We start from the raw sequence: 25,052 nt of genomic DNA, 5'->3' as shown, positions 1-25,052 counted from the left end.
AAAACAGACTAAACATTAATGCAACGATGCCTATTCTCTGTGTGTGGGGGGGGGGACATGCAAGTGAAAATACAGATTGTAAGATGGTTTGTAATATAGCACAGCAATAAAAAATATGCAGGAGATAGCATCTCAATTTTGAATTTTATATCTACACATTGAATTAATGGGATTTCAGCATAGAAACAGAGAGGGCCTTGTATGTTTACCAAAAATACCACAATTGTACTATATGTCTTGTCAAACTGCTTTGGAGGTACAATCTACAACACAAGAAGAAAACTTTTACATTTAAATAAAAATTTTTTAAAATTATATAGTAATAGTAGTTGGATACCAATGAAAAACTTAATTATAATTTTCTCCAATATTTTCCCATAATAAAGGTGTTCGTTGTAGATCAGTAGCAAAAAAAAAAAAAAAAAAAAAAAAAAAGTCAGTGAAATTCACCTTGACTTCATATGACAATTTTTTAAAAATATTTTATTTAAAAATAATAATAAAAAAAATAAGTGAGCAGCATATTTACCATTTAAATGTGGCCAAATTTGACATTTATACAGTGCCAAATGTTTCATCTTTACCAATTGAAGATCAGTTGAACATGTTCAGCTAATTATGTAACAAAATCCATTTTATAAATGTAATGCAGGATGTCCTTTTTTTTTTTTGTTATGAAGCCTCTAAACAGGTTTAAAAAAAACCTGTTTAGAGGCTTCATAACAATGATGACTTCAGATTTAGAAATCAAGAAGAAAATGTTAGTCAGTATATTTATTACAAGAGCTCTTTGGCAGTACAGTGCAGGGCATTAGAACACTTAATGAGACATGATTGTCTATTGAGTTGTGTGTTGCAGTTACAACATGACAATGCCAAAGGGAAGGGGGGGGGGGGACATTTAAAGAATTTTAACATAGAATGTTTATATATACACACACACTTCCGTTTGCTGCTACATGAAAAGTGTCAGGAACATGGAAGATTTTTTTTAATAATTTGATGAAGGCTACAACAAATTTGGAAAAGAGGAGCCTTTTTTCCAGAATTGTTTGCTTTGATGAAAAATGGAAAAGAAGTTAAATGTTATTGTTTACAGGAGTGAGAAAACTTGTAATGCAAAACTTTCCATTATTCCGCAAAATAATAAAATAGAGATCCTTTGTTTGGGAACAGAATGCAAATGCTCACTATTTTAGCTGTCAGCCCATTTTGGAGCAAAACACACATTTGACATGAAGAGAGTGAACCCAAAATTATTAAACCATTATGCAACACACTAACGTGAAGGGTAATATCCATACAGGTCGATATACCATGTTCTCCAGGAAGGTAATAGACAAAACCCAAATTAATGAAACAAAAAGTGAACTAGCGAACTAGCTATTATATTCAGTTAAAGCCTAACACGATTGACCAAAGGGTTCAATTTGAGTAAGTATTACTAAAGTCATGAGTAATGTGCTATACTAGCAAAAAGGCAAAGACACAGACATAACTGTGTTGTAGCAGTACAGCACAAAACTTGCAAGGAAACCTCACGACACAGTTTTTGGGTTTTTCCTGAACACACCTCACTGACTGATTTTGGGCAAAGCTTGCTGTATCAGGGAAAAGACCAAACAAACATTCTCGAGCTTCAGGAATAGAGTTCTGCACATCTGCCATTAGTGTTTTTTGTTGTTGTTGTTGTTGTTGTTTTAGTTTAAGACTGTCAAACAGTAAATCAGGCCCTCAACACAATCAGCTTTCCTCAGGTAAAAAAATTCTTCCAACATTACACACTTTTATCCACATGCTATAATTGATGCTTACTGACAAATCTTTTGAAAATGGAGTCTCATCCAGAACCCTTTGTAACTATTTGCTGCTATAAAAACATAGTAAAGAAGAGAGCCCACACTGGCCTGGTCCAGTAAAAACAACTTAAGTAAGAACAACTGCCTGGGTTACACAATCAAAAAAAATAAATAAAATAAAAATTAAAATATAAAATAAAATAAAAAGAGAAAGAAGAAAAAAAAAAAAATAGGAACAACAAGAATAACATTTAAAACACTGAACACTCCTGCATTACTTCCAAAACACAATACGTAAACAATATTTAAGGAGGCTTTTGTTAAGAAGTGTGAGAAGAACTGTATGTCTGTAATTCTATTATCTTGAAAACACAAGACAAAAAAAAAAAAAAAAAAACTGCAAAAGAACCAGAATTGTAGTCAACACCTTCGGAAAATATAGTCTTAATGCATACGTCAATATAAAACTAATTCTTGATATTAAAACATGCACCATTTCCCAATCTAACAATACTTAAATTACACACAGTGTGTGCTGAAGTATAAAGTGCAACAATCTGCAAAGGGGGAAAAAAACAGTTTGGATAAAACCAGCTATGAGCATTTAAATGCTGGTTTGAACCCATTTTGTTGATAGTTTTTTGTTTGTTTGTTTTTTTTTAACATAAAGACCCTTTGAGAAAATGAACAAAAAATGTTTTCTCCATTATACCTCCACAATGTTAGTCGAACAAAAATAAGCCTGGTCACAAATACGCTGAACCGAAGTGCGCACATATTTGCACTTAACCTTTAAATAATAATAATAATAATAATAATAATAATAATAATAATAATAATAATAATCCGTACATAAATATAAAACGATGTTTCTGTCTCACTAACATTTTTATTAAACAATTTGTACTCCATAGAAAACGGTGTTATTCTTTGGCAAAAACCACAAACAGGCTTTAACCAACCACTTTCTTTGTGCAAGATTTCTTGATGAAGCATAAAAGAACATGGGAGAAAGGTTTCACAACACCTCATCTATATGAAAGGTATTTGTTTGGGTTTGAACTCAAAAGTGAGCAGTGGTCAGAGGCTGTGCTTTGGCTCAGCACTGTTTGCACAGAAGAATGAAGAGCAGAGATGACAGGAGACACCAGGTCTGGCCTCAAACTCCAGCCTCAACCAAACACCCAAACCCTTGCTAAAGGGACTGTTCACTGTTCTGAGTCATGTTCTCCTCATTCTCTACAAATCTGGAAGTGATAACAGCACTTTGAACAAAATCCAAGGCACCAAGGTCATTGTTGATCTGAGTCAAAAGCATCATAGTAAGACAGGCTTGAGTTCCATTCAAATGAGTAAATGTCTCTGAAGTCGCACAGTCCATGCAATCACTTTCCATGTCCTTTGGCTCTGAGTGAGAAAAATAGAAAGTAATTTAGAAACATGAGGGTGAAGAGAGGAGGAAGAGTGCACTGATCAGGGCTGCCAGGGCTTTCTGTCTTTGCCCCGCTGCTCAGGAATATGTTTATAGTGACACTTGTCCCCAAAATGACAGCCAGTGGTCCTCCAGAAATAGCACTCATCTCCATTGACAGGGCCCCTGCGCCTTGCTCTGGAGGACACACACACACACACACACAAATGGAACAAACACCGTGTAATCTGAACAAAACAGTGCAGTTCTTTAGAGAAATCCCAGATACATTAACGTAAAGCTCATTACCCAGCAGTTCCTGTGGCCTGTGGTGCAGCAGAAACAGGAAATGGTTTCAGGATGCGTCTGTCTGGATACCGGACTACTAACCGTGTGTTTTCTATCAAATGGCCCTGTTAAGTGTAAAATGAAATTTTAAAGACACATTCGAATACCATTCAAATAACGTTTCTTTATTACTCATGTCCTGTCATAAAATCACTTTCGGAAGTCATGCTGAGAGGTTGCGCATGTGACATTGTAGCTAATGGCAATAGTCCATCTGTAAATCTGGTCACCATTGTCAGGAAACTGCAAGCTCGAATCCCATTGATGCCACAGCCTTCCATGTCCAGGAGCCAAGGGAGCAAATCTGGCCAAGCTGTCTGGGTAAGAGGGATGTCATTACTCTATGCCCCATCAATCACATTGACACTAGTCAACAGCCGTCTGTGAGCTCATTAATGCGGAAAAGCGCAGATAATGCTTTTCTCCTAACGTTATGAGGCTCTGAGCAGTAGTTTGAAAAGATACGGTTTCATGTGTCTCAGAGGAGGCATGGGTTAGCCTTAACCCTCCCTGGTGTGTTGTGTGATGGGGGAGAGCTGGCTGGTGGATGGGAACTGGCAGGTGACCAATTTAGGGAGTAAATGAGGGAGGAAAAATCCCTGTTCAGACGACATTAAAAATGTTCACAGTGCTTCATTTGAGGTAACACAGTCAGATCTTGGGATATTATTAACACTCAAACATCTTTGTGCTAAAGACAACAACTCACATTGAGCTTTTCCATTGCCCGTGCAGCCATGCTGGCGTTTCTGAAGTTTACAAAGGCACAGAAACGCTCGTGCAGCACCCGGATGCTCTCAATTTCTCCATGGCTGGAAAAACAAGCACGAGTGAGTCAACGCAACAGCACGATGGAAAATAAACAAGTGTAATACAGCAAAGCTGAAGAGTCTCGGGGCTCCAGTCTTACTTTTTGAAAAGGTCCCACAGGTGCTTCTCCGTCAGTTCTGTGGTTACGTTACCCACCCAGAGAGAAGGGCATGGACTTCTGAGGTGGAGGAAGAGATAGAGCGATAATGAGCAAACCCATGAGACACATGCAATACGCATGCAATAAGTTTATGAAACATTACAGGCAGCCGTTTTCACTCACCCGGGCTGAAGGAGTGTAGAGTCATTGTTTGCTGCTGTGAAAAGAATTTTATCTGATGATAAATAACATTTTATACTTTTCACCACTATCCATTTCTCTCTCTGTAACCCCATTTCTAGGAGTGTATGGAAATATTGCCCTCAAGTGGCTGAAAGAGTAACTGCACTATTCACATCATTCAATAATTCATAAAGTCATACATTTACTATAATACCTCTGGCTGCAAGAACAGCCTGTACTTTGCTGTACTTCTCAAGCAGAAGCACACTTTGCTCCTCTTCATACCCAAGATCCTGTTGAACAGAGGCAATCCAAACAGCATTTTTATCTTTTGCACTCATCTTCACATCATCTATGGAGGCCATATTTATTGGTTCTCTTGTCAGTATAATAATAAACAATGCACTGGCTTTTAATGTCTCCAACTATGTGAATGTTAAAGACAGATTCTATTCCTTCACTAACCATTAACTGCAGCACTTTGCAGTAGAAAAGGTCATTGGCTGCCTCCTCACAGTCCTTGTCCAGCTTCAGGACATGCTCCATAGCTTTCTCAGCCTCACTGTGCCTCTAACAGATGAGTACACAGCATACACAGGATGACAAATATTAACACCAAATCATCATGATTTTGAGCATGAGGACAAATACAGTCTTACCTTAAGGCCCATGAGGGCACTTCCTTTGCGGTAGTAGCCTTTAGGCCACTCGGGGGCCATCTGAATAGATTTTTCAGCATCAGCAAGTGCTAGAGAGTACTGCTCCAGACAGTAATAACAGTATGAGCGATTCCCAAAAAATCTGCCATGACACAAGGACAAATAAAAGGATAGAGTTTAATATCAGAGAAGTTCAATGATGTGTATTTACTGTCTAGATGGAATGATAGTACCTGTAGTCCTTTGGGTCACATTTGATAGCTTCTGTAAACATATTAACAGCCTCACTGTACTGGCCCTCATTTACCAGTCTGATCCCCTTTTCTGCAATGGAGAGAGAAAACCTCAAAGTTCAAACCTCAAAGGAAACAAACAGCCAGATAAATAAACAGATGGGTATTTTGCTGGCATGGTTAGTCCACATGTCCCCCGAACCCTGCGTCCACACACAGGGACGGTCCGTTCTATCCACACAACGGGCATTCAGAGTAGCAGCACGACCGTGCACTTAATTATCAGGTAAATAATAAAGAAAAGTAGAGGGTGTCAATGAAACATGGGAGATGTCTAAATATTCTGTGCATACAATTATGCATGAATATAGAGAGATATAGACTTCAGCATCTTAAAACATAGATATGGAGCCTTTCCCTACACAGAAGGGATACTAAGGCACTCGGCCAGATACTGACGATTGCCCAAGTCGGGATTTTTTTTTTTGTCCCATTAAAAGATTTTTTTTTTTACACTTCTTAAAATGCTAAATAAGTTGGGGTTTTTTTTTGTTTGTTTGTTTTTAAATTCACTCAGAGAAAACATGCTTTGTTTTCAAATTCGTGGCAACATGAACAAAGTACGGGGAAGAGAAGGGGAATGACAGACAGATAGATAGGGGAAAGGGCAGTGCAGAAAATAGAAGCACTCTCATTCTTTTCATTTCACCATGTAAATACAGGAAGTGCAGAATTAATTTCTAGGTTTTTCTTGCACCCATCTGTACTATGATCATATCATAAGTTATCTGATCATTAATTTAGAATATATTTAGAATTTCACCCACACTGTGTCAGGTTTGGGAGACCTGTATTATTTTAGTTTGCACTAATATGCTAGTAAAGGACCTCTGGTGTGCAGTAACTGTGCTAGATTAACCTTGCTAGCTAGCCAGCAAGTTCACTTTACTCAGCACAGAGTTAGAAGTATACTAAAAGTGATTTAACATTATATACAGTGAGGGAAAGAAGTATTTGATCCCCTGCTGATTTTGTACGTTTGCCCACTGACAAAGAAATGATCAGTCTATCATTTTAATGGTAAGTTTATTTGAACAGTGAGAGACGGAATAACAAGAAAATCCAGAAAAACGCATGTCAAAAATGTTATAAATTGATTTGCATTTTAGTGAGGGAAATAAATATTTGACCCGCTCTCAATCAAAGATTTCTGGCTCCCAGGTGTCTTTTATACAGGTAACGAGCTGAGATTAGGAGCACACTCTTAAAGGGAGTGCTCCTAATCTCAGCTTGTTACCTGTATAAAAGACACCTATCCACAGAAGCAATCAATCAATCAGATTCCAAACTCTCCACCATGGCCAAGACCAAAGAGCTCTCCAAGGATGTCAGGGACAAGATTGTAGACCTACACAAGTCTGGAATGGGCTACAAGACCATTGCCAAGCAGCTTGGTGAGAAGGTGACAACAGTTGGTGCGAATATTCGCAAATGGGAGAAACACAAAAGAACTGTCAAGCTCCCTCAGCCTGGGGCTCCATGCAAGATCTCACCTCGTGGAGTTGCAATGATCATGAGAACAGTGAGGAATCAGCCCAGAACTACACGGGAGGATCTTGTCAATGATCTCAAGGCAGCTGGGACCATGGTCACCAAGAAAACAATTGGTAACACACTACGCCGTGAAGGACTGAAATCCTGCAGCGCCCGCAAGGTCCCCCTGCTCAAGAAAGCACATATACATGCCCATCTGAAGTTTGCCAATGAACATCTGAATGATTCAGAGGACAACTGGGTGAAAGTGTTGTGGTCAGATGAGACCAAAATGGAGCTCTTTGGCATCAACCCAACTCGCCGTGTTTGGAGGAGGAGGAATGCTGCCTATGACCCCAAGAGCACCATTCCCCCGTCAAACATGGAGGTGGAAACATTATGCTTTGGGGTGTTTTTCTGCTAAGGGGACAGGACAACTTCACCGCATCAAAGGGACGATGGACGGGGCCATGTACTGTCAAATCTTGGGTGAGAACCTCCTTCCCTCAGCCAGGGCATTGAAAATGGGTCGTGGATGGGTATTCCAGCATGACAATGACCCAAAACACACAGCCAAGGCAACAAAGGAGTGGCTCAAGAAGAAGCACATTAAGGTCCTGGAGTGGCCTAGCCAGTCTCCAGACCTTAATCCCATAGAAAATCTGTGGAGGGAGCCGAAGGTTCAAGTTGCCAAACGTCAGCCTCGAAACCTTAATGACTTGGAGAACATCTGCAAAGAGGAGTGGGACAAAATCCCTCCTGAGATGTGTGCAAACCTGGTGACCAACTACAAGAAACGTCTGACCTCTGTGATTGCCAACAAGGGTTTTGCCACCAAGTACTAAGTCATGTTTTGCAGAGGGGTCAAATACATATTTCCCTCATTAAAATGCAAATCAATTTATAACATTTTTGACATGCGTTTTTCTGGATTTTCTTGTTGTTATTCTGTCTCTCACTGTTCAAATAAATCTACCATGAAAATTATAGACTGATCATTTCTTTGTCAGTGGGCAAATGTACAAAATCAGCAGGGGATGAAATACTTTTTTCCCCCCTCATTGTATGTGTGTGTGTATATATTTTATATATATATATATATATTTTATATATATATATATATATATATATATATATATATATATATATATATATATATATATATATATATATATAAACACACTGTAGATACAGCAGCAGATTTGAATGAAATTAAAGTGGCAGTGCAAACTTGTCAACACTGTAACCCATGTGTAAACCAGGTGCAAATACATATGGATGTGGGTAAGTACTTATTTGAGACAACTATTTGCTCTGGATCAATGTTTTTATTTTATGAGGGAATTTATGCAGGGATTAAGGCAGTCTGGTGATCGGTTTACTGTTTAATACTGTTTAGCTATTCTTAAACTTGACCCCAGTTCTTAGCTTCTTAGGAGGAGCTGCAGCAGGGAGTCATATTTTAAGTGAAAGGATTGGATTCGTGTTCTATCAAAAATAAACACTCAAGTTATTTAGAAATTTTGTATTTATTGACTTTTTATAATTCAAGCACTTTTAAGTGCCACTAGATAAAATATGGTTATTTTCAAGTACTTAAATTTCAAAAAGCCAAATTCAAGCACCTTGTATGAACCCTGTAAATATATGGAAAGTCATGTGAAGGTGACAACTGGTCAGGTAGGATGTTTATTGTGATGTAACAAAGCTAGCTTGAGGCAGGTCACATTAGATTTAGCTTACATTAAGATAGAATTGATAATAAACTCATTGTTGTAAAATTATACCTTGTGCAGTTGTTTGATTGCTGATTCCTACTTGTATGAATTTGAAAATAACTCTTGGGATCTCCAACCTGACCAGCGACAGTAAAACACTTGTTCAAGACAAGTAGGTCTTGGTTTATAATAATGTCTGTCTCATAGTACATTTACATTAGCCACCATCTCACTGCTTTGCCCAAGTTTCCAGGTGTTAGGCTCAATCAAATCATCAGTGCAAGTATATTTATATGACATGTCTGAAAAAGAAATATAGTACAACAAAAATAATTTAAAAATTAGTTTATAAACTAATAAAAGGACATAAAGTGAGAATTTTATCAGGGTAGAGCTGGGTGTGGTGAAGGTGCTGACATATGAATTGTAGCTGGCAATGGTGTATAATGCAGCAGCACATACAGTGGGTTTCTTAGATCCATAAGCACCCATGTTAATAACAATCCAGTTTAAAACACCCATGCCTGATTATTTGATTATTTAACACAAACGTGTGAATGAATGTGTACAACATACCAGTCAGTGAGGCACTTCTTTTAGTCACAGACTCAGATCCACTGACCTGAAAGGAAAATCAGCAGTCTCATTCAGATATAAAGCAGTGAGTGGTGTGCAAAAATGATTTCAAGAAGTCTTTACACCGCAGTTTTTAAAAACATGCCACAGCAAGAGGGCCATAGGCTCACTGCAGAAAGCTGCCAGCACTTGCTGCGCCAGTCCTGACCATCAGAAACTCTCCATATTCAGCAGATTTTATTCTACCTCTTGGTTAACCTATAAACATTAAGAATTCTGCAACTTACAGTGGATATAAAAAGTCTTCAGACCCCTGTAAAAATGACAGGTTTTTGTGATGTAAAAAAATGAAACCAAGATTAATCATGTCAGAACTTTTTCCACCCTCAATGTGAAATTACAACACATAAAAATAAACTGAAAAACAATCAAACATTTTAGGGGAAAAATAGGAAAAATTAACGTTACAATCACCTGGTTAACCACCATCAAATTCAATCTGTGTTCAAAAGTAATTATCATACACCTGTCATCAATGAAATGATTCTGATTAACCACAAATAAAGATCAGCTGGTTCTGTAAGATTTTCTTCACATCATCTTGGTTTCATCTGACTGCTGTAGCCATGGTCCACGAAGAGCTTGCAAAGCATGCATGGTATCTCACTTGTTGAAAGGTATCGCTCAAGAGAGAGATATAAAAGAATTTCCAAAATATTAGATATACCATGGAACTGTGAAGGCAATCATAAACAAATAAGAGAAACAAATGGAGCACCACAGTAACATCACCAAGAACTGGACATCCTGCAAAAATGTACAAAAGTACAAGACAAAAACTTACCAGGGATGCAGCCATTGACCTACAGCAACATTACAGGAACTGCAGGAATATCTGACAAGTACTGATTACTCTCTGCATGTGACAATCTCTCATATTCTTCACATGATAGGGCTATGGGGTAGGGTGCTTAGACAGAAGCCCTTTCTCACAAAACACATCCAAGCCCAACTAGATCATTCCAAACCATGTGGCAAAATCTCTTGTGATCTGATGAGACTGATTCCAAAAGGTATAAGAATTCCATACTTCCAAAAGGTATGTTTGATACAAAAAAAAAGATCACCAAAAGAACACCATACCCAGGGTGAAGCATGGTGGTGGCAGCATCATGCTTTAGGGCTGCTTTTCTTCAGCCAGAACTGGGGCTTTAATCAAGGTGGAGGGAACCATGAATAGATAGAAATACCAGACAATTTTAGTGCAAAACCTTCAGGTGTCTGCTAGTAAGCTGAAGATGAAAATTAATTTCCCCTTTCAGCACTACAACCACCCAAAGCATAAATTCAAATCAACAAAGTAATGGCTTAACCAAAAGAAGACGATCAATGTTAAAGATTCGATATTTCTGATTGACGTAAGCAGAGCAAGCTCAGACCTAAACCCAACTAAAAAACATCTGTGGTGTGTCCTGAAGTGGGCTGTGCACAGGATGCCCTTAGAAAATAAATAATTTGATGGACGTGGAATGTTTTTGCAAGAAAGAGCAGAAACAAATTGCCAAGTCAAGATGTGCCACGCTGATAGACTCTTACCCAAAAATGGTGTAATAATCAAAAGGTGCTTCAACAAAGTATTAGTTTAGGGATGTGCACACCTATGCAACTACGTTATTATAATTATTTTATTTTTCCCTCCCCCACTAAAATCTTTGGTTTTCACAATTTTCATAGATTGTAATTCCACACTGAGGTTGGAAACATTTCTGCCATGATTTATTTTGGTTTCATTTTTTTACACCACAAAAACCTGCCATTTTAACAGGGGTGTGTAGACTTTTTATATCCACTGTAGGTGTTTCTTTAATTACTTACAGCTTCTATTTCTATTATGTCTATGGTATTCCTCCCCCCCATATTCAATTTCCCTTAATGTTAATATAATACCACAGAACATTTACATAAGATATTTTGGGATATCGTTGACCTTGTCCCACAGCCTACCAGCTAAGATCTCAAATAATAAGCCACAATGTTCCAGTGTTGTTGTTTTGCAAGTTCTGACATGTTTGAACTAATTAATCAGTTTTCTATGTAATGAAAGTGTGTTTAGAGTTAGAACAGAATAAATATTCATAGTCACTGTGTGTCCCTGAGGACTGGAAACCTGTGTACTAAGGGACATCTCTAAAAAGCAATAAAAGGCATTCAAAGAACTACTAGTATAGTTACGATCCTCTGTACTGATCTTTAAACCCAGTGACGTAGTGCCTTGACCGAATATGTATTTATGTGACAGCATGAGCTACGAGAAAACGCAGCTGTTCATTTTCTAAAGTAGGATTTACAGCTTTCTTCTGTGCTTCTGTAAACATTTTGGTAGTATGTTTATTACTGCAGTCACACTCACCTCTCTGATTCTGGCCTCGTTTTCTTTGTTCTCTTTGGATTTACGGCCTGATTTGCTCTTGGTTTTGGGCCTGATGTGACTAACGGCATTAGCAACAAAGGCACTGCTCACGTCCCATTCCGGATCCTGAAGAAGAGAAATTGAAAGTGCCAAGCTTAATAAAGACTTGTTGAACCACTCTGTAATTCGAGTTCCTTTTCTAATCTTGCTTCAAAGAGTTTGCTTTGGATAGCTTCATAGAGCTACTTTGATTGCTGATGAAGTGCGACATGTACAGCACCTCCTCACAGGACCAAGCTGATGGCTGTTGGTTTCCTTTGTTTCCCGATGCCAGTGGTGGTGTGGCGCTGTCTTTACATGGAGGACATTCTTTCTCCATCACTCTTTCCTTCAATTCCACCTGCTGCTCCTCAATCTGTTTGTCATCAACCTCAGAGCCACTGTCATCCAGCTCCGAGTCAACACCTGCATGTTGTTCCTCCTCCTGAGAAACAAGAAACAAACACAATGTAATAATGTAATACAGAAATATAATACTGCCCAGAAGCCATATTAGACTGTATAATTAACGTAAAAAGTGGCAAAAATGGCCATGTACCTGTACAGTGTGCTCATCTGTTTTACCACGTTCGAGCTTCTTTCGCTCTCTTTGACGCTGAAGTGAAAATGAAAACATCTTGCTAGTTCTCTTCCCTTAATATTGCTCATGTGTTCTGATATCCAACTCCGTGATATAGTATTTCTTATTTTTTTTAAGCTCATCTGCATGTATAAGCATCCAACCAACCTTCCTTTTAGCTCTTCGCCTCTCAGCTCTCCTTCTGGCCTTCTCCTCTTCACTGAGGCCCTCCTCTCCATTCAATCCATTCTGAAACACCAACAAAACACACAAACATGGTCACTTTGCTTTTGCAAAAAGAATCAGCCAAACAAAATTAACTTGTCCACCCACAGAAAACCATGCTCATCAAATGAAAAACAGCATTTCCTGCACCTGAGAGAATGCGTCCTGACTGTGGTCAGACGAAGCACCAGTCTCCATCTTCTCTAGCGTTTGATCACTGGAGCCTGCGGAGGAGTTGCAGAAAACATTTTCAGAATATTTAAACATCCAAACACAAGTCCAGCTAGAGCCAACAATGACAGTTTGTTTGAGAGAGCCAACGCAGAGAAAATACTGCTGTGGGATATAATTGAGGGCTGTAACATTTTAAGCAAGCAGTCATGTGACAACACAAGGGGAGAAAATCCATTTTCACAAAAGCAGAAGTGGGAACAAGGCAGAAAGTATTTGTGGGAAGCACGTAATCATGTCCAAACGAATGTTCTGTGATTCAATGGAAACTTTAAGGCTCCTTTTCGATTGTGTAATTTCTATGAGTCTTTAGGACTCTTTAGCACAAAGGTATATAAGGGATTAGGAGAAAAGAAACCTATCACACTCTATAGAAAAGCCAAGCAAAATAACGGCACAGGGTACAATTACTGTTTGCACTAAATAAATAAATAAATGTGTCTGCTAAATGAATAAATGTACTGTTAGTATGCCCTAGACCAGTGGTTTTTAAAGTGGGGGCCGCCAAGGGGGCCTAAAAAATTTGGTGTGAAAAATAACACACATGATTTTGATTTTTTTTTTTTTTTTTACATGATTTTTCAGACAACCACACACACAATCAATTCCTAATGTAATGTAAAGATGTACGATGTAATTATTAATAAAAAAAAAAAGGGGAGATATATTCAGAAGTCTGTATTTTTAATGTGTTTTAAAGACATCTTGCAAAAGGGGGGCCTCGGTCAAATGTTAATGCCATTTGGGGGGCCTTGCCCTGGAAAAGTTTGGGAACCCCTGCTCTAGCCTCTTAACACTTAACAGTTTCTTGTGTTTCAGGGACTGGCTTGATGTTTCTGCTCAGAGATGTGGTGAATCAATCTAAATACAAGGCTTTAAACCCAAGCACTATTCAGGAAGTTTGGAAAAACCAAGTAAATCAAGTGGCATCTGATAATACAAGTAGGCTAATAATTTAAGGAGATAACAGTTTGGCTTAAACATTCAGCTTGAACTTCCTGAGTGTGTAAGGGCAAGCACTTTACATTATATTTGCTTAAAGCTTAACATGACCCTGAACACTCCCCGAGTGAGACTTCGGAACACCAGATGATGTGTCTTCCATAACAATTGCTTACTTATCACCGGTGCTTTTACTAGGCAATAAAATTTTGGGTTCACACAGGATGAGCAAAGCACTGACTGCTTCATTTAACAATAAAAAACAAAACAGTCATATAAATTGGCACAGCATCAATGATTACACAAGTAATCTAAAATACTACATTACACTGGTATTGAGCATAAAGCAAACACAACATGTCTTACAAATCGAATCTAAAACCACTCTCTGAAATGTAACTAAAACAAAACACATTTGATCTTGACAAAGCTGGCAGCTTAGATGTGGGACAAACCACACAAACTGGACTAATTTCGCTTGCTACAATTGTGACATAAGGAGAGGGAGAAGCACAAGGGTACAGGTGAGGAGCTTCTCAAATGACAGGTGAGTCAGAAAGGATCGTCTCATTCCACTCGAACGCGAGTGCTGAACCAAACCCATATGTTCACACGGTGATCTGCCCACATCTACACGACGGAAACTGTTGATTACACGCAGATAAATACAACAAAAAAATTACAAACAATTTTCATTACGGGAAAAAAAAAAAAAATACATGCCGATTACTGTGGCTGTGAGGTCGGTCATCAATAATGCAGACTACAACTAGCAGCTTCCTGATCTTTAACCTGCATTCTCAGAGCTTTTGTACTTGAAACAGCAGCGTTTCAGGAACATGCCAGACACACTGCGCATGTGGCATACAACAAGGCAGTACCAAAGGTCACATGATAATTTTAGGCATAGCATACCAATGCTCTTCTTCTGGTATGAGCTAATAAGGCTGCAATCCACAAAGCTCCTCAGAAAGTTATTTTTATACATTCCACAGATTTCCATACAAAAGGATAATGAGACAATGAAAGACATTTTATGCAGCCACATAGCAACTGCCCAAAGACAAAAACAAAATCAGTCAGAAATCAGATTACACTGCAATTCAAATGACCAAGTAGAACAGTTGCATTGAACCTGTGAAGCAGCAATTTTTTAAAGTAAAGGCACTGGTAAAAATTATATTATTAGTGAAGAGTTTAATAGTACATAAAATTCAAATTCAATACAATGCAATATGGTGGTGCCTCGATATGATACACTTGATACAGCACAACTAAGCATTACCTGGATACATGCCTTAGGGTTCCATTTCAGTTGATTGAAACATTCTACAAGCACAATAAACTTTATGACAGTGTTTATGTTACCAGCATATAGACAAAACAGAAGCTTTGCATTAGAATGTGACAAAATTAAAACAAGGCCAGATTTCACTGGCATGACTCACAAGGAGGCGTGTCTGAAGCACAGGGCTTTTCCCATTCTGCAATAAGTTATGCCTGCTGTCTCTATAGTGCTAGATGTGTCTTGGAATCCTGTGTTCTTCACTAGTAAATGTGAACTTACCGATCACTGCAGTGATTTCTTTAGCCTGGACAGAATCAGGGAGGAAAGGCTATCTAAATGCAGCAGAGTTAACAAACAAACTCAAATTCCTCCATATTACAATATCTACTTTGTTACACTCAGCATTTGAGAAACCATCTGAAAGGATCCACAGTATGCAAGTAATCCAAATCTGAGGCTTAACAATGTACTTCGCTAAAAAGCAAGAGAAATCCTGTCCCCAAATCAAAGACTTTTGCCACGTCTGAAGCCGAAGTCTATTTAACATGTAGCCTATTTAACTATTCGGGGTGCAATGATGTACATTTCAAGTAAAGGTCATCAAAAATTGTTCCACAACGATGTTGAATTTGCAAATTTAACCACTGAGATTCATTTAGGTTAAAACTGGTTAATTTTCTATAACAGCACGGCTCCGACAGTAGTGCAGGCTGCAAAGCAAATTAACGTACTCGTTGGAGTTGTTTTTTTTTACTCTACTTCTGGAAAATGAACAAAGAATGCACCACGTGTGTTTTGCTTTTTTATGTTTTTAAATCAATTTATGAAGCCACTGTAATCTTTATCGTTACGCATTATATCAATCGTATAATGTTACCTTACTTTGTGCAGGAAGTTAGCTTGTTTTATTGTAAAAAGCCTGACAAAAGGCATGTTAAGCAATTTGCTTGCATTTCAATAACTTGTTGCATATACCAAAGACAACTGAAATCGGCTTCTGATATGGAGTAAACATTAAATTTCAACAAATTTATCATCAACTACAAATAGCTGCGTTTATATGGACAACAATATACCACTCTTAATCCGATTAAGACCATACTCTAATTAAGAAACTATCATGTAAACAGCAATTTTTACTTACCTTAATCTAATTAAGGTCATAATCGAAGTAAGCAATAAGCTAATTAAGACATGTAGAGTACTCCTGTTTTAGTCGCATTATGGACGTGTATTACAGACATGTAAACACCTTAATCACATTATGAACGTCGTGTGGGAGTTTTCACCGCATTTTGCGACAGGACACGATCACACACGGCAGTTTTACGGCAAACAAGAGAGTTCGGCCGCGTCCCAAATCGCATACTTTCCTACTATAGGCCTGTAGTGGGGAAAAATACATGTATCTCGGCTACTATATAGACAGTAACTATGCGATTTGGGACACACCCACCGCTTCAAGCAGTCGTCTAATAGCACGTACAGCATGACAAATGATTAACTGCACTTAAAGCATCCGTAAAAAAAATAAATAAAAACAGCCTAAACTGTATACGGTACCATAACAAAGACGAACTGTATGTTGATGCTTGAAATTCTGGAGGGACGTCGGACGGCATGGCACGGTGATGTAATGACGCGGGCTGTTAATCTAATTATGTTCTAAAACATGTAAAATGGGTACATGACAGGAGTATTCTAAAAGCGACTTGTGTAAACACCTTAATCACATTATTACCTTACTTAGATTAAGGTCAATAATTAAATTATTGCTGTCCATGTAAACGTAGTCACTGTTGCATCTGTTTTCTTACTGACACGCCCCCAACTCAGAACCTTGGGGCTCAAAGAAAATCCTGTTTCCCCACTCGTAATTACGACTTTGTGGTGGCGTTCATGTGTCCGTTCAACTCAAAGACGAACTTTCCGAAATGACTTGGGTGCACCATAATACAATATTGTTGCTATAGTAACCAATAAGACACAGGAACGTATGGTGGATGCTCCACATAAACAGAGTAAAAAAATAATAAAAAGTGTTGTGTTATTTAACTGAATCAGTGTGGAAATGCTATCTGAATGCAGCAGAGTTTGCTCAGTGTTTTGCTCTTTGTTTTCACCTATTTTTAGAGACTGACACAGCAGGATGATGTGTGTGATCTTAGCAGCAGTGTGTTGTACACAGGGTGGATTTGGCACACTGTAATGCTTCAGTCCACCTCTTACTGGCCATCAGCATCATAACTGAAGCCACTGCTTTTTCCTCAAGCTAATACGCTAGTACACAAAGTATGTTAATCTGCTAGTGTGGAAAACAGTGTGTATAGAAATTTCTTTTAAACCATCACCTGTCCTGATTTGAGGAAGCCACTTTTTCAGAGGAGATTGTGTGTGCACTTGAGAAAAATTTAGCTACAACAACCTACTTTAATATGCAGCCTGTTGAATGTAGTTTGATACACAGACATCAAACTGAAAGCCTTGTATCAAAACAATGATACACAGTATATCACAGAATTTAAATGCTCACTGTTTTTCCATGTAGTTATAAATCTATTATTGTCTGGTATATACACACACCACTAGCTGTGTTAGGCCTTTATTTAAATATACATACTCTGAATCGTGTGTGTGGGAAACTGACATGGTGGATTTTGACATTTTCTACTATATACAATTCTGAAGCTTTCAGGATTTCCTGAATCATAATATCTCTCTTTTGCATGTGTATCAACCATAAGGAAAGTTCTACTTTTTAATTATTTAATTCCAACTGCTGTGCAGTTAGACAGTCTAATTAAAAAAATGAACTGATTAGCAAAATAGATATTAGCGTATAGTACATAACTATCCAACAATTTGATCAAATTCTGGCATACACTGTGGGAGGAAAGTGCACTTAGCTAGAAAGGTTGTTTACATCTTTAGGCAGATTGTTGCATGCAGACACCCAAGGCAATATTAACATATATAACTCCCCCCCGGGGGTAAATATACACTATATGGCAAAAAGTTTGTGGATGCCTGACCATCACACCCATATGTGAGCCTTCTCCAAACTGCTGCCACAAAGTGAGAAGCACACAATTTTTTATATTATATATATATATATATATATATATATATATATATATATATATATATATATATATATATAGATATATATATATAATTTCCTTGTACGCTGTAGAATTTCACAGGAACGAAGGGACCCAAATCAGTTGTAGCATGACAATGTCCCCATGTAAAAAGCAAGAGTCATGAAGACATGGTTTCCAAGGTTGGAGTAGAAGAACTCAAGTGGCATGCACAGAGCCTTAACCTCAACACCACTGAACGTTGGGATGAACTGGAACGCTGACTGCGCCCCAGACCTCCTCACCCAACATCAGTGCATGACCTTACTAATGCTCTTGTGGCTGAATGGGCAAATTCCCACAGCCACACTCCAAAATCTAGTGGAAAGCCTTCCCAGAGAGTGGAGGTTGTTAGAACAGCAAATGGGAATTAAACTAAATGTGGAATGGGATGTACACACTCGCAGAGCATGTTATTAGGAACACTGGATAGGGCCTCCCTTTGAACAGCCTCAATTCTCCATGGCATGGGTTCCACAACACATGGTGCATTATCATGCTGGAAGTAGTCATTAGAAGATGGGTAAACTGTGGCCATGAAGGGATGCACATGGTCAGCAATGATACTCAAATAGGCTGTGGTATTCAAGCGATGACTGACTGGTATTAACGGGCCCAATGTGTACCAAGAAAACATTCCCCACACCATTACATCACCTCCATCAGCCTGGAGTATTGACAAGGCAGGTTGGGTCCATGCTGTTGCTGCCTAATTCTGACTACCATCTGTGTGCCTCAGCAGAAATAAAGCTTCATCAGACCAGGCGACGTTTTTCCAGTCTTCAACTGTCCAGTTTTGATGAGCCTGTGCCCACTGCAGCCTCAGCTTTCTGTTACTGGCTGACAGAAGTGGAACCCGATGTGCTGCTGTAGCCCATCCACCTCAAGGTTCGACGTATTGTGCATTCTGAGATGCTTTTCTGCTCACCACAATTGTACAGAATGGTTATCTGAGTTACTGTAGCCTTTCTATCGGCTCCAACCAGCTTGGCCATTCTCTGTTGACCTCTCTCAACAAGGCACTTCTCTCTGCAGAACTGCTGCTCACTGGATGTTTTTCTTTACTGCACCATTCTGAGTAAATTCTAGAGACTGTTGTGTGTGAAAATACCAGGAAATCAGCAGTTATAGAAATATTTAAACCAGCCCGTCTGGCACCAACAATGATGCCATGATCAAAATCACAGATCACGTTTTCCCCCCATTCTGACGGTTGTGAACATTACCGGAAGCTGCTGGCCCGTATCTGCATGATTTTATGCACAGCAGCCACATGATTGGCTGAATAGATAATTGTGTAAATGAGCAGGTGTACAGGGGTTCCAATTAAAATGCTTGATGAGTATATAAACTTTTTTTTTTTTTTTTTTAATACATATGGGTGTGATGATCAGGTATCGACAAACATTTGGCCATATTTATGGATTCCTAAAGTTGGTGTGTCAAAGTATGATGTACTGATGGAAAAGCCGAATTTTGGCCCAAGCCTGATTATTATTTTTTCACCCGTTTTTGAAAATTCAACTACCACTACATCACACGGGTTTCCCCAAACGACCACACATGCTGTTTCATCTGTTCAATTGTGTAGTTTCTTCCCCTTTCAGTGTGAGGACTTTGTGAAGCCATATAGTAGCTTTGGTAAGCATGTGTTCTCAGATTATCACTGTAAAATGCTATGCTATTACCTCAATCACTGAAGTGTTATATTTTAACATGCCCGTCATGTCTGATTCCCCTTTAAATGAAGTGTTGTCAAAACAAGGAAAACAGGATGAAGAAATCTGTTTTATATAATCATTTTGGATGATGGAAAATGCATTTAAAAAATTGCTGAGCAGGCCCCAAAAGTCATCAATTTAATATCAACACGTCATACAAAAACACAATGCATGTTTTTACCAGTATAATCATGTCTTTTTAAGCTTGCTTGCAGGAAGTACACTTCAGCAACTAACAGCTCTTTGTTCAGTTACTGTGTTGTACTCATCACAGATTCATACAACAGTTCCACAAATTTTATTTGCTATCTATTATTAACTGATACTATACATTAACTTAATATTTCTAACATGACACAGTATTTGCTAATCCTGAATTAGCCATGTTCTGCTACACTCATTTTAACCCCATCTAGAGCAGGGGTGTTTGATTCAAATTTCCAAGTCCAGTTTCATAAAATTCCTAATCCACAAAAGGTCCAGATAAGCAATGAAGATCCAAGAATGAATGGTGACAACAGTTACCTTTTATTGCTTACCCATTAAAGTTTAGTTGGATATAAATAAGGCATGTAAATTCAGAGCATCTATGTTTTAATTTGTGCTTGTCATCATTTTTGACAAATGAACTGTGAACAGATGAATGATATTTACTCTTAACTTGAAAAGGGAAATAAAATGCTTAGGCTACTTCTATGTTCAATTGTCTTTCAACAGTCTATTTATCCACTTGACTAACCAGAAAGGAGAGTAAATGAAATGAAAAATCTATGAAAATCCTTCCCCTGCTGATTTAAATGACTATAACCTAGGGCTCAGTGGTACAGCTAAAAAAATTATCATGATATAATGTTTGATATCATTCGGTATCGATAATTATTGATACATTTTAATCTTTTTTAAAAAAGACCAGTAGAAAAAAAAGGCTTGAATTTAACAACTGTATTTTTAAATGTACCCACTTTAAGGCAAACAATAAATAATTTTAGCTTTAACAGTCTAAAACAAAATAGAATTGAAACAAATATCGTATATGAAGATTAAATATGTGTTAAAGAAACTCTTGAACCTAAAAAATAAAATGTTACAAAATGCGTGCAATGTAAAAGGAAAACATTAAGTGAGATCAGCATTGCATTATAGCAGAGAATGGGACTCCTGGTGCTCTGGTTTGTGTTCAGCCTGTTAGCATAGTTAGCCTAGCCTCGTATAAAACTTCCACTTTAACACTTACTTCCGGATTACACTGTGCTGAGGTCTGTGTCTGCGTCCTTTTTTTTTTTTTTATTCCACTATGTCCTCAGCAGGCTCTGAACACATGTTCACATGTGTTCTGATGTCACATGGTGATGACGCAACAGAAGCCCTCAGATACACATCTTGTTATTGGTTGTTTGCTTGTCACTCGTAGCACACTCCTTTATCCAGGCATACAATAGGCTGTTTATGATCCAGGGATGGCGCACGCTTGAGGGTTGTTCATGCAAGCAAACTTCATGTCTGTTTACATTTTATCGAGCGGTATACCGAACATTCTTTCTATCGTTACCGATAAAGGTGTACCATCGATAAATACCGATACCATTTTAATCGACCAGCCCTACTATAACCCTATAGCTAGTCTCTGCTCAGATGAGCTGTCATCAGCTAAATCAATTACAAAAATGCATGTGATAAACCACAGCATAGTCTATTGAACTATGGCTTTTTTTTTCTTTTTTTTTTAATCAAACACAGTGTTGCAGTATATTTCCAGGTTGGCCTGCTGAAATACTTTGCTGGCTCTGCATCTGGACCACGGTCTGCCAGTTGACAACTCCTACTAAAGAGCAACTCCAAAGAGCTTTATTCTTTCCCTTCGTTCATCAAACACCTTTTGTGTTACTGGATGGGACACTATCAGATACAGCAGTATCTGGCTGGCAGAAGACAGAAAACATGCACTTTGGTAGTTTTGACAGCCTGAATACTTGACAGAGAAAATAAGCTTCTACACAAGCATGCAAATTCCTGAATTCCAAGGGTTTCTGTTCTCTCAATGAATTTCTAAGCTATTACATAAACAATTGTGGTTGCTAGGCCTTGGTCATTAGCTGTGTTGTCTGAGCCCCTAGGTGGTGATAACACAGCATTTAACTCAGGTCTAAAATCCGCTCGTATTTTTGGAAAATACACAGGTAAAGGAACATTTGTTTTATTTATACTCAGACATAATCAAAATGAGAGATAAGCCCAATGCTAGGGGTGGGCAATATGTCAAATATCATATTACACTTCGACGATCCACCAAATGCATCATGGATACATAATAGGTTTGTTAACATGCCAGCAAAAAGAAAGAAAGAAAGAAAAATAGTGTTGCCCTTTTTCTAGAACACTTATTTAACGTATTTATCAGACCAACAGGAAGTGAACCATAAACATTTAGTCAGACCATCACATGATGTACTTTGTGGCATTGTTTAAATGTTTTTTACAATACATTTTTTGTAAGATACGCATGTCATGACACTACAGACTGACATAAGAAGTAAAGTTCACAAAATATTTTTTGCTATTTTTGTAAAGAAGAAATATATTATTCCACTTTTATTTAATGCAATTTATGGGCTTACATTTCTTTTGTGTAGCACACAATATCTGAAACTCTCTACTGCCACGGTACAGAGAGGACGGCCGTTCCTATACAGGACGGGGCACGGAGAGGACGGCCGTTCCTATACAGGACGGGGCACGGAGAGGACGGCCGTTCCTATACAGGACGGGGCACGGAGAGGACGGCTGTTCCTATAGATAAGAGGGTACGGAGAGGACGGCCGTTCCTATAGATAAGAAGGTATGGAGAGGACGGCCGTTTTTTATATATATATATATATATATATATATATATATATATATATATATATAAAATTTGCTACAATGAATAAAATAAACCCTGTTAAAGTTATTATATTTATGATTAATTTCTTATAGTAATCAGCCTGTTTGTCTGGTCACTTGACCTGAACGAGTTTAATCCAAACCTCAATCCATCAATAACATGTAAGCATAATGTCAACTCAGACCTAATGGGTTTTTTTTTTGGTGGTGAAAAGTACCGGGATAAAAATCTCAGTGTCTCTAATAAACAGCCAAAATATTATTGTGCGCATTTATATATTGAGCCAAACTTTGACAAGTTGGATCAGGTGGACTTTGAGAGATTTTACAGATATAGTCATTCCTATAGATAATTTAAGAGTGAATATTGATACAGAGGATGATTACTACCCACTGCATCACTTATCTTCATATAACTTATACCAAAAAAATCAGTTCTACTGCCAGATTTATTATTACAGACTGAATATATATATATATATATATATATATATATATATATATATATATAAGAATTTGAGACTTGGAATGACTTTAATTGGATAAAGAAGACATGTGGACCAGTTGCCACAAGCTAAACTGTAACAGAAGTAGCAGTTAAAATGCAAACTGACCTTCGGGTAATGTTTGTTTGTAAAGAACGAATTGCGACTTACATGATCACTCAGAGCTTCCTTCAATCGCAGACTAATCAGTCGAGATTTTAAACGGCCACATTGAAACTACATTGTTTATGGACTGAGCTTATCGTGTCAGTGTTACACTGGGGGAATTATTGATCCGAGCGTGGCGTGTAACTCAACCGCACCTCGACGCAAATATGCCACCATCCAGTGACCAGCGCCTCTCCACCAGCTGCTGCAGGCGTTTCACCATCTAGCATTACAACACAACACATCCACAACACAACCGCCAACTCGGCGTCCGTACAAAGTTGCTGCTTCGAAACCAGCGAGAGAACTTCATCAGGCTTCACAGTCAAATATGACACAAGCAGAGAGTAAATAAAAGCAGTTGTTCTGGCACATGGAGCTAAATGAGCCCTCAACACAGCGTGAAAAAGAAGTTTGGCAAAGTAAGCGAAAAGTTCCCAAAGGAGTGAGACTTACCACTCCCCAGCCCCAGCAACCGGCAAATGTTGAACTTCATAAGCGCAACCATTCAGCATTATTTATTTAAATGAAACTATTGATACATTCGTTCGACTGTAGCCGCGAGCTTTAAAACAAGCTACACAATAACACAGCGAAACTTCTATAGGTAGTAATGGATGGTGCTTTGCTTCCTGAGCATCGGCACACTTTGGCCCGACCGCAGGCTCCGCCCATTTGTGCGTCTTAAAGGGATAGCTAGTGCGTGCCCGTCTGTGCCTGGGTGCATGCGTTTAAAGGAAAGGTTCGGCCAAAATTGCTAAGTAATGGAGGGTAACGTTTAGTTTAATCCTTGAAGCTCCAATTTAAAATAAATAAATAAATAAAAATCCTGAATACCAAACAAGACGCATACAAAATAACCTTTTTTTATTGTCATATTTTTTAATTAATGGTTGGATAATAAAAATAAAATGCACATACATTTGATCTGCCTTTCTGCGTGACCTCTTTTGAAAGTTTATGGCCACCAATTAGCCACTTTCATTTCCTGCTAGCTATATTGGGCATGTATTTACAGTGCAAAATTAATTAGCAGAGCTTTAGATATAATTTGTATAGTAGCCTATAATTTGACAGACCTGATATACTTAAACAAAGCCTCCACCCTGAAACACATTAAGTATGTTTATACAGAAATGTGCTTAGCGACTCTATTTTGATGTTGAATTTGTTTGATGCTGTATTTTTGTTATTCCCTTTGAAAAATGATCAATTGTCTGCCATGCTAGCAGCACGGGGGACCTTGCTAGCGATTACGATGGTGTTTAATAGGACAAGAAGTCTCAAATCTCATAACAGTCAAGTTTAGCTCATTATTAGTTCTTGAAAACAAAAAAGCAAGAGCTTTTGTTTAGTTTAGTTCCTGAAAAGAAAACAAAAAAGCAATAGCTTTTTTTTTTCTCACCTAATACGTTAGAGCAATATTTAATTTAAAGAGAAATCCAACACAGAAATGGTGGAGACAGCAAACATTGGTCTGAGAGTCTCACAATGCAACTATATGACATAGTTGTGCTGAGTTATGGGAAAGACCCAGCAAGTTATAGCTCAACGAGATGACATGGCAACAATG

At 38.1% G+C, this 25,052-nt stretch overlaps 1 protein-coding gene across 3 annotated transcripts; it reads right to left on the bottom strand.

Annotated features, from left to right (window-relative positions):
- Positions 1-464: 464 nt before the first annotated feature.
- On the bottom strand, positions 465-24,369 carry zgc:123010 (uncharacterized protein LOC641500 homolog). Of its 3 annotated transcripts, none has more exons than XM_053621242.1 (17): positions 23,936-24,369; positions 12,775-12,848; positions 12,568-12,648; positions 12,379-12,435; positions 12,061-12,264; positions 11,781-11,906; positions 9,371-9,416; positions 5,544-5,634; positions 5,311-5,452; positions 5,117-5,221; positions 4,866-4,944; positions 4,652-4,685; positions 4,469-4,546; positions 4,268-4,370; positions 3,789-3,875; positions 3,520-3,623; positions 465-3,206 (listed from the first exon to the last, which is right to left on the bottom strand). In XM_053621242.1, exons 1-17 carry the CDS (start codon positions 23,985-23,987, stop codon positions 3,185-3,187), a joined length of 1,485 nt encoding a protein of 494 aa, XP_053477217.1. In that variant the 5' UTR covers positions 23,988-24,369; the 3' UTR covers positions 465-3,184. The 3 variants fall into 3 exon arrangements, with proteins under 3 accessions (XP_053477217.1, XP_053477215.1, XP_053477216.1); XM_053621240.1 differs by having other exon boundaries at positions 465-3,408; positions 23,936-24,364; XM_053621241.1 differs by lacking the exon at positions 3,789-3,875 and having other exon boundaries at positions 465-3,408; positions 23,936-24,349.
- Between the last annotated feature and the right edge of the window lie 683 nt (positions 24,370-25,052).

This window comes from Ictalurus furcatus, chromosome 3, assembly GCF_023375685.1.
Source record: "Ictalurus furcatus strain D&B chromosome 3, Billie_1.0, whole genome shotgun sequence".
Taxonomy (NCBI): Eukaryota; Metazoa; Chordata; class Actinopteri; order Siluriformes; family Ictaluridae; genus Ictalurus; species Ictalurus furcatus.
Note: the sequence above shows the minus strand (reverse complement) of the source record. Positions and strands in the feature narration are given on the sequence as shown.